Source organism: Gossypium hirsutum, chromosome D01 (genome assembly GCF_007990345.1).
Source record: "Gossypium hirsutum isolate 1008001.06 chromosome D01, Gossypium_hirsutum_v2.1, whole genome shotgun sequence".
NCBI classification, from domain to species: domain Eukaryota; kingdom Viridiplantae; phylum Streptophyta; class Magnoliopsida; order Malvales; family Malvaceae; genus Gossypium; species Gossypium hirsutum.
In genome coordinates this window covers 13,899,817-13,910,156 of record NC_053437.1, presented here as the reverse complement: position 1 = coordinate 13,910,156, position 10,340 = coordinate 13,899,817, and the positions used below count along the sequence as shown (strand labels likewise).

The following is a 10,340-nucleotide window of genomic DNA, read 5'->3' as shown; positions in this document are numbered from 1 at the left end:
GGCGAAGAGGTCATCGGCTCCACACTTGTCTCAGCCCTGTTTTGCGACAGACCACCTCCACTCAAAGATTAATACTCATTTCCGAGCCTGCATCTCTGCAGATAGCGGCTCGGGGACTTTCCTGGGTCCGAAGCTATGGTCATGACCCATTCACTTCGTTACAAGAGGAATCTAAAACAGGAATCTAAAACATGTTATTATAAAGCTGGAAAAACTTTTCTATGTAATCGACGTGGGTAAGGGCACTTCTATATTGTTCTTTGTCCGTTTCTCTATCATATACAATTTATATAACATAAAATTTTTAATCATAATCATAATCATAATATATAAAAATATAAGAATGTGACGTAAATACATGAATTATAAATTTTAATAATCAGATGATAAGATTTGAAACCCATTTTTAAGAGGAAAAAAAAAAGAAAAAAATACATGCATTAATGTAAATGCAAGTCCGTTTATAATTGAGTTGACTCAAAACGGAATCTATTTTTGGAATTAGAATATCCCACATTCAATCGCTATCATCGAGAATCAGTCTTTTTTTTGGTCGGAAAGTGATTCGTGAAGCACCCATACATGGTCCTGCTCATAGCATCTGCCCCAAATACAGCGGGGTTATGATGCCGTAAGTTCGCCATAAGCTTTTAATAAAATTTCTAACCATTTTATAAAACTTAGCCTGCAATGTTTTAACATATCAAAATTTTTAATAAAATAAAAAAGAATTAGTTGAAAATTTTGGGTTATTCTCAAATTAATTTTAGTTTCTATATTTTAAATTTATTCGCATGAATAAGAAATCACCATATGAATAAATGTTATTTTTTTTATTATATGTTTAACAAAATTTGTTAGTATGTAATAAAATTTTGGTTTGTTATCTCAATACTAAAATTCCTAATAAAATATCAAAAATTTCTTAGAACCTAAACCAAAATTTTATTTATTTATTTTCCTCTTTTTGACTTGTGATTGATTACTTTTTAATTAAGATCAATTAAAAGTGTCTTGCAATCACAAACAAGACCTTTTTTTTTCTTTTTGCTAGGGATGTCGTTATTGTGAATCAATTTGATAACAATGATATTCAGTTCATTTTCTAGCTTATGAGCATTAATGTTATTTGCGAGTTGAAGTATATCTCTAAGTGCCCGTAATTCAACCTATACACTTATTACATGAGGTATGTGTTGAAATGAACCAATGATTCATTCCTTTCATTTCCAATGAGACTTCTAGCTCTTGCCTTGCTCAGTTCCTATGGAAGATCCATTACAGGTCAATTAATCAATTAGATGTAGATGTTGTTCATGTAACTCTTTGTCTTAGGGGTTGGGAGTTTCTTTGGAAGTGTAATTATTTATAAATTGCAATATATGTTATACTATACGTCGATAATGACAGTAGGAATGATCACAAAGCAATAAGAAAGAAAAATAAGAACACGCAAATTTTATGTGGAAAATATTATCGAGAAAAACTATGGGCAGAGGAGGAGAAATTCACTAATGTTGAAAAACAAGAATACAAGAGGTTTTCGACTATGCACAGTTTTTAAGGGTTAAACAATCTTTTTTTTTTTCAATCAATGTCTAATAGAAGAAGTACAGTCCTATACGAATTCAACTTGTGCGACAAGGCTCGGACCTTCGCCCCTATAAATCCCCAATTTTGCCTCTCTATTTTATTTATTTAACAAGTGAGTTGCACCTCAAACTTTTCAGGCCGGATTAAATGGGATTCTGGTTACAAAACCCTAATAATATATATTTATTATTAAAATTGTAATGACCCGATTTCCAGTGCTATCGAAAAATACGATTTTGGATCAAGCCTATTAATTTTAAATAGGATTGTTTACAGAGTTCATATATTGTTGAATTGAAAATTGGCTAAGTGATTTAGCATAAATTATGCTTAATTAAGGCCCATGGACTAAATTGTAAAAGCCCAATCGCTATGGATTTTTAATTAGTAAATGGCTTGAGGACTTAAATTGCAATTCACTAAAGGTCCAAAATAGCAATTAAATCATGTTCAAATAAGACTTAGTGGATGGTGATGTTAAGTTAGTAAGCATGATTAGTAATAGTTAAATGCAATTAGTTAAGCTAAATTAAATCTTAGTTAGAAAAGAATATCACCTTTCTTCTTCACCTAAACTGACCACCATTGTTGAGCTTAAGAGAAATTAAGCTTAGTTTAACAAAAGGACTAAATTGTAAAGCTTAGATGTTAGTTTCATACATTTAGGACCAACTTGAATGAAATGTAAAATTGTTATTAAATTTTGGTAGGAATAGAAAATAAAAGGTCCCTAATGAATATATGTGAAATCAGATTTTAATCCGAAGGTTTAGATCGAAAGTTATGCTCGTCTAGGATTTTGGGACTAAATTGAATAAATTATAAAATATGTGTAACTTTGTAATTGAATGTGAATTGATCTGGAATGAGATTTTGTTTATTGTTGGGTTATTATTCGTAGCTAAAGACAACACAGGGTTATCGAAAGGGAAAGGAAAGGCGAGAGTCGACGACGAATAACTCGAGTCTTCGGTTTGTATTTCTATGATTCGAATCATTATAATTGTTGCATATTTATATTTTTTTTGCATAGTATGATATTGAGGTGATTTGAAAATTATTATTTTAATTGAGTTGTTATTATTGAGATTGGTTATCAAAATAGATGACTAAATTGAACAGAGTTGAAAATAGTGTAACTTAATGAAAATATGAAATTGGCTTTGAATTAGGTTGAATCATATTATGTTATGTAATGAAATAATAAAATGTAAACTGAGTTATATGATAAATTGGATAATTGGTTACTCTATTAACTGTTCGAGCAGAGTCAAATAGAGTTGGCATGCCATAGGATAGATTGAGTATGACTTACTTTGGCTATATGTCGATGAGTGCTAGTCACATTTTCCTTCAAACGTTTCGATGAATGTAGGGCACAAGTTTTACTTCGGTTATACTGATTAGCGCTGGATGCAATTTTTATTTCAGTTATACAGATGAGTGTTAGATGCAATTTATATACTTCGGACATTCCAATGAGGCACTGGGTGCAAAATTGGTGTGTTGGTTGGGATACATGTATTGGTACAAGTCCGAATTGTGTTAATAAGAAATATAAATGGTGAATTTGGTTGATTAATATTTGGAAAACGATTAAATGTTATAAAGTTAAATTACAGATATTTATAAAACAATATTGATTCATAGCATGTGAAAGACCATGCGGATCGATTAACAAGCCTGAGGGCCAATATGGTAAGATAAAAAATGAAATAAATATTGAGAATTGAGTAGAAGTGCAAATATTATTTGATATAATTGGTGCAAATTGTGGCATATATAGATATATGTTGATATGTGATTGAGAATGAGCATGAATTGTATATGAATTGATTGTTATTAGGATATGAAGTTGAATGTATACAATTGATAGAAACTCATATTATTTTGACTTGAATCATGAACATACCACTGAGCTTTATCATTCAGCGTACGGTTTATTTTCCTGTGCACAGGTTTAGGTATATCTCGAGGTCCCGAGCATTGAATCCAGCATCCAACCTGAGATTCCCGACTCATCAATGTTTGTAAAGTCTCTTTTTGGTTCGTTATATGGCATGTACCTAGATAGAGTCGGTTTTGGTTTAAAATGAAAACATTTAATTTTTAAATGGTAACTTGACATGATTAATAGCTTGAATCCTTATGGCAAGAATTGGTATATAATGAAATAAGCTCAATTATAGCCATTTTTGTTATCTATACATATGAATGAATAGGTGGATTTGGTAAATCCTAAGAATGGTATAAATGTGATATATCAACTTGTATTTTTGAACTCTATATGTATGAATAGTATATTAACTATGATAAAATTCATTGGATATGCGTTTTGAATTTTTAAATTGTATTGCAAATGATTTGAAGTTTTATACGTGAATGTAAATAGCTACCAAAACTCGACCATTTGAAGTTAGTATGTCACGTCGCAACGTTGAGTGTCTATCGTTGCGACGAGACTAGGTTGCCATGCCACGACGTGACGTTGGGCTGGGGTCACTGCGATGAGACCTACTCAGTATGTTGTGTCACGACGAATAACCCCTTAACGTCGCAGTGTCAACCCAATAATTTGAAGTTCTTACAATTTGGTTATATTTCGACCTCAGGTTAGTTTTAGAGCTTTCGTAAGCTCGTATAAGACCAAGAAACTGTTGTATATTGTATTGTATGCATGATTGAGTTGAAAATTGATCATTTAATAGTATAAATTGAATGTAATTGATCGTAGTTGCTCTGGCAACGAATGTGACGCCTTGAATCTCGGACTTGGCGATCGAGTCATGTATTGGGGTGTTACAAAAATATTGATATAAATATTTTTTATTAATGTATTAAGAATATTGTTTAAATTTAAAATTATTATTGTTAAAAATTATTATTAAAAAATTATAATATCAAAAAATTATTAAAATAATAAATTATATTAAATATATTAATAATTTTTATTATATTATTAAATATATTTAATAATATTGTACTTTATAAAATTTATTTTTAATAATTTAAAATTTAAATAAAAAATATTATTAATATGATAATAAGCTTTATTGAAGTTAAACTTTATATAAAAATAAAATTACTCATAAATAAACTCTTTCGGAAGAAATGATTTATATTTTTTTAAAGAGTAAGTCAATTTACATGAAAAATGACTTATTTCCCACTAATCCATAAATCATTTTCCATTGATTTAGCTATTTTTCATGAAATTTACATAGGAAAATGAAAAAAAAATTGTAAGTCATTTTTTGTGGAATAAACGCACCGTTAATTGATACAAAATTACATAAATGCGCAATTTTATAGGGACTAAATTGATTATTTGAAAAAGTTTGGAGCCAGAACTTAAGCTTAAAATAGAAAAGGAAAACCTATGTGCCGCTTCGCTTGAATCATGGGGCTAAAGTAAAAAAAAAAAAGTTAAACTATACCCATGGTCACTCTAAAATAAGGTCTAACCTATTTTAATCACTTTAATTTTTTTTTCTCAATTTAGTCACTCTAAATAAGATAATTGTGCGAATTAATTACTGCCATTAAAATTTCTGTTTTCTTTTAACGGATAACTAATATGGCACATTAGCATATTGAGTGGCACGTGGCATTTTTTTAACTTTTGACTAAAGTCTAGGGTCCTCCCTATAATTAGTCCAAAACCTTTTCCTCCTAAACTTTATAAAGAGGTCTCTAAGCTGTAGTCAAATGTAAAAAAAGCGCCACATGTTAGTCACTCAATAAGGTAATATGCCATGTCAGCAATCCGTTAAAGGCTAATAGAAATTTTAAAGATAGTGACTAATTTACATAATTATTTTATTTAAAGTGACTAAATTGAAAAAAAATTGGAGTGACCAAAATAGTAGAGAGACTACTTTAGAATGACCATGGGTGTAGTTTACCCAGGAAAAAAACCTGCGTGCGCTTCGCTTGTATTAAAACCTTCTCGATCCTTCGTTTCTTTTGACTGTCTAGATATATCCGCCTCTCTCATCTTCGTAAGTACTCTCACTTTGAATACTCCCATTTTCTTATTGATTTTGCAGATCGGTTCTCTAATCCTTTTTTCGGGTGTAGCGTTGTTTATACGTTTGGTTGTTGTTGAAGAAGTGCTACTACCATGGCTACAAAGAAGAGCGTTGGGGACTTGAAGGAAGCTGATTTGAAGGGAAAGAAAGTGTTTGTTAGAGTCGATCTGAACGTTCCATTGGATGATAACTTCAACATAACTGATGACACAAGGATCCGTGCCGCTGTTCCCACCATCAAGTATTTGATGGGTCATGGCTCTAAAGTCATCCTCTCTAGTCATTTGGTACCTTTCTTTTATTCCTTTTCTTTAGATATGATTTCTTTAATAAAAATTTTCTTTTGATCCCATACTGGGTTTTTGGGTTTCTGTTTGCCTTGTGATTTATCTGCATGTTTTGATCTGGTGTTCATTAAGATCTGATTACTGTTTTTTTATTATGGGTATTTGTGGTTTTGAGATTTATTTTTGATTGACTGAGCTAGATCTGTCTGAATGGGATGGAGGCTGCATCATCTCAGTTTTTTGTTTATATCTTTTATGTTCGATCTCATTTTCTTTTAAATTCTAAAATCACTGCACGGAGATAGTATTTATTGATTTTTGATATATCTAACAAGCATGTTCTGTGGCTGATATTTTCATAGTTGCTGTCTGTTTTTAACTCGTAAATTGGTTCGCCTTTGTTTTCTCTTGGTTCTGATTGTGAGCTTGGTTTATTATTTGCACAATTTTGGCAGCAATAGTTCATCTAAAACTATATAATTGCTTTGGCGAATGTTAAGGTAGGATGATTCTTCTCCTTGTTCCATTAAATGATAGTCTAAGCTCTTAAAGAATATCTGGGGCACGGGATGAGTAAGGTTTGTGTTTTTCAATATAAAAGAATAATGATTATTTTGAATCGTTTTAGTTTTAGCAATAGGATACATGCAAATCGTATGAAAATTCCTTTTATATGTCGACCTTTTCTCTAGTTGAAGATTTCATGATATATTTCAAATTGCTTTTTCAGGGACGCCCAAAGGGTGTCACTCCCAAGTACAGTTTGAAGCCTCTTGTGCCAAGGTTATCTGAACTCCTTGGAGTCGAGGTTAAAATGGCAAATGACTGTATTGGTGAAGAAGTTGAGAAAATGGTGGCTGCATTACCAGATGGCGGTGTATTGCTGCTTGAGAATGTGAGGTTCTACAAGGAGGAAGAGAAGAATGATCCTGAATTCGCAAAGAAGCTAGCTTCTCTCGCTGATCTCTATGTTAATGATGCATTTGGCACTGCGCACAGAGCCCATGCTTCCACAGAGGGAGTGGCTAAGTACTTAAAGCCTTCTGTTGCTGGTTTTCTTATGCAGAAGGTATTATGAATATCCTAAGTTTGAAAATGAAGCATCTAATGATCCAGCGGATTGGTCTGATAGAAACCACTTAACCAGTCTGCTCGTTTTTTCAAGCATTTAGATAACATGTAATAGTGGAGAGCTCTGTTGGGTTTCTTTGACATGCAAAGTTCTTTTTTCTTTTTAGGAACTCGATTATCTTGTTGGAGCTGTGGCAAATCCCAAGAAGCCATTTGCTGCAATTGTCGGTGGTTCTAAGGTATCAACCAAGATTGGAGTGATTGAATCACTCTTGGCCAAGGTTGATATTCTCATACTGGGTGGAGGAATGATGTTTACCTTCTACAAGGCCCAAGGATATGCGGTTGGATCTTCACTTGTGGAAGAAGACAAACTTGATCTAGCAACATCACTCCTTGAGAAGGCCAAGGCAAAAGGAGTCTCTCTCTTGCTCCCCACTGATGTGGTTGTTGCTGACAAGTTTGCTGCTGATGCTAACAGCAAGGTATGTGCTGATTATGCTTATCCTATGAGTGTGCTGAGTGTACTATATCGCAATACATCTTACAGCAATATCCTGTACGGAAGCAGAGTGTACATATGTACCTAATCTCCAAGTGGATATGGAGAATCGCTGCTTCAGCGGATTTTGTTTTGATGGTGTTTGAATTTTGTAATGTTTTTGCAGGTGGTGCCAGCGTCAGGGATCCCAGATGGTTGGATGGGCTTGGATATTGGACCTGACTCCATCAAAACCTTTAGTGAGTCTTTGGACACTACCCAGACCATTATCTGGAATGGACCAATGGGTGTGTTTGAGTTTGAGAAGTTTGCTGCCGGCACTGAGGTACGGTGAAGTGTGTGATTTACTGCTTTCATGAATTAGGTGGTCATGATGTGGTATCAGGTCTTTTAATTTGGTCATACTTAAAAATGGATTTTAATACTTGTTACGATGCAGGCGGTTGCCAAGAAGCTTGCGGAACTCAGTGGGAAGGGAGTGACAACAATTATCGGAGGAGGTGACTCTGTTGCAGCTGTGGAAAAAGCTGGGCTTGCTGACAAGATGAGCCACATCTCTACTGGTGGTGGTGCCAGCTTGGAGCTTCTTGAGGGCAAACAACTTCCAGGGGTCCTTGCTCTTAACGACGCTTAAACTTTTAATTTTGCACCTCTTTGCTTTTTTTGAACATTGTTCACTGCTGTAATGGTGGCTAGTATTTTTATCCAAGAGTGAATTTTAGTAGAGCTGAGGTTGTAGAGGCTGATAGGGTGGACTTGTTATAAATAAATTGGTTTCTCCTCATCATCCATCAGAGATGCATTTGGATTGGATGTCTTTTTTGTTATCCTGATTGTTAATGATAAAATTGCAGTAGTGCTTGTTCTATTATATCCCTCCTGGATTGAGAATTTGAGGTTGAAGATGATTGAATTCACTGCTTTTCTATCAATGTTAGCTGGAAGATTGGGTGAACTACACTCACTATAAATTAGTTACTCAATTTATGTGAAAATTATCAAAAATTTCTGAGAAGTTTTTTAAAGATCCTGTTGTCAGCTGCACGACTTTCCAAGTTCTTTTTTTCTACTCGTTGTTTTGGCTAAAATTGAAAAAAATGCTTTTGGAAGAATGCCAATCGACTCAAAGTTTTGTTATTTCAAAGAAATAAATAGTTATATATGCTTTATTTATTTGTAATGAATTGTTTGCTTGATTTATTAACTATATGTTCTTATGTAAAACTAATTATCTTACAGTAACACCTTTTATTAAAACTTCTCCCCTTTGACTTCCCAGTTTCATCTAAAACTTTTATTTTGCTTTTCGCTTCTCTTTTTCAATTTTTGTTTCTATCTTTCATCAATTAAAGGGTAAATATTTGTAGTTTTTGCTTTTAAATTTTTCATACAATTTGATTCTTTTGGAATAAATTGAAATTTTCACTTGCATGAGACGTATGAAGATTAGGATTGCTGCTAAAATTGAGGTTAGTTTATGGGGATCAATTTCATAGTGAAAGCTTTTATCAATTACTATGGCTTGGCTTTGTTTTGTTTTGATGGTAATAATTTATTTTATTTTTAAAGAGTTCTATAGGTAATTACACCATACATATATTACACTCGTATAATTTGATTTTGGGAAAATATTTAGTGCATGGTCAATGTAGTTTTTAGACTTATTAAATGGAGTTCATTTGACTCACTTGAACTGGTCTGACCTGTGAAACCCATGGAGAAACCCATATACTTTAAACCTTGGTGGCTCCCTCAAGACTCTCAATTATAGATAGACTCTAATCTTGACCGTCGATGTAACTTAACGTTAGTTTTGGGGGAGTTCAACTAAAAATAGAGGCCTCTCCCTTCATTTGTATCATCCTATTGTACTTCATTTTTCTAAGTTAAAGAATATATTGAGAGCATTTACTCAAATATCTTGTGTGCATCACTTTCCTATGGCTTTTCAGTTTTCTCGTTGCTCTTTTCATTTCAAATTGCTTTCGTTATATTTCTCAGTGCCTTAAAGTATTTTTGGAAGAATTCACACTCTGAGTTTTAGGTTAACTTAGGCAGATTTGAAGCAAAGTAACCGCCTAAGGTCACATGTTTTTCTAGACTAAAATTCTAGCCCCATGACAATTGGTATTAGAGTTCAGGTTTCGAAGGTGTCAGTTGAGATGTTAAAAGAAGTAGACGAGCAAGTTGAGGCAATGGAGACTAGTGGGAGGGCCAAGAAAGCAAGTCGGTCAAAGGATATGCTGTCAGCTTTAGATGGCAGGGTGGCCAAACTTGAGGGTCCCATAGGTGATGTGAAGGAGACCCTCAAAGAAGTTGATGGGCGTACCAGAGAGTTGGAATTGAGGCACGATCAGCTTAAAGACCAAATGGTTGAGGCCCTAAGTGAAAATATGGATGTGATGCAAGGGGTCCTTAACACCGCTATGGGTGAGCTGATTGAAAAGGAGGATGCTCCCGATGCTATAGTGTCGACTTTGAAGGAACATATTGAGGAGCTCAATGGGGAGATCAATATCTGTAAAGCTGCTTTGTGAAATAGAGTGTTGGTTGCGGCACCTATGCCTAAAGTAGATGTCTCAAAGTTGAAATAGTTCAATGGGACGAAGATGTCTCGAAGTTGAAATAGTTCAATGGGACGATGTTCGCAAAGGATGTAGACAACTTCTTTCTGGGGAATGGAGTAATACTTCTATGCTAAAGGCATCATGGACGATGCTACCAAGGTAAATATTATTGCCATGTATTTTACTGATGCTACTTTGTTATGGTGGCATCATAGGTCCATAGATGAGAGGCGAGGTGGTACCACTATTAGGACTTGGGAGGAGTTCCACAGAGAATTCAAGGTACAAT

The 10,340-nt window shown here is 33.7% G+C and overlaps 1 protein-coding gene across 2 annotated transcripts; it reads left to right on the top strand.

Annotated features, from left to right (window-relative positions):
* Positions 1-5,460: 5,460 nt before the first annotated feature.
* LOC107922096 (phosphoglycerate kinase, cytosolic) lies at positions 5,461-8,355 on the top strand. 2 transcript variants are annotated; one of them, XM_016851935.2, is made up of 6 exons: positions 5,461-5,594; positions 5,674-5,911; positions 6,642-6,980; positions 7,150-7,467; positions 7,651-7,809; positions 7,924-8,355. In XM_016851935.2, the coding sequence occupies exons 2-6, from the start codon at positions 5,717-5,719 to the stop codon at positions 8,116-8,118; spliced, it is 1,206 nt and encodes a 401-aa protein (XP_016707424.1). In that variant the 5' UTR covers positions 5,461-5,594; positions 5,674-5,716; the 3' UTR covers positions 8,119-8,355. The 2 variants fall into 2 exon arrangements, with proteins under 2 accessions (XP_016707424.1, XP_016707423.1); XM_016851934.2 differs by having other exon boundaries at positions 5,509-5,911.
* Positions 8,356-10,340: the final 1,985 nt, after the last annotated feature.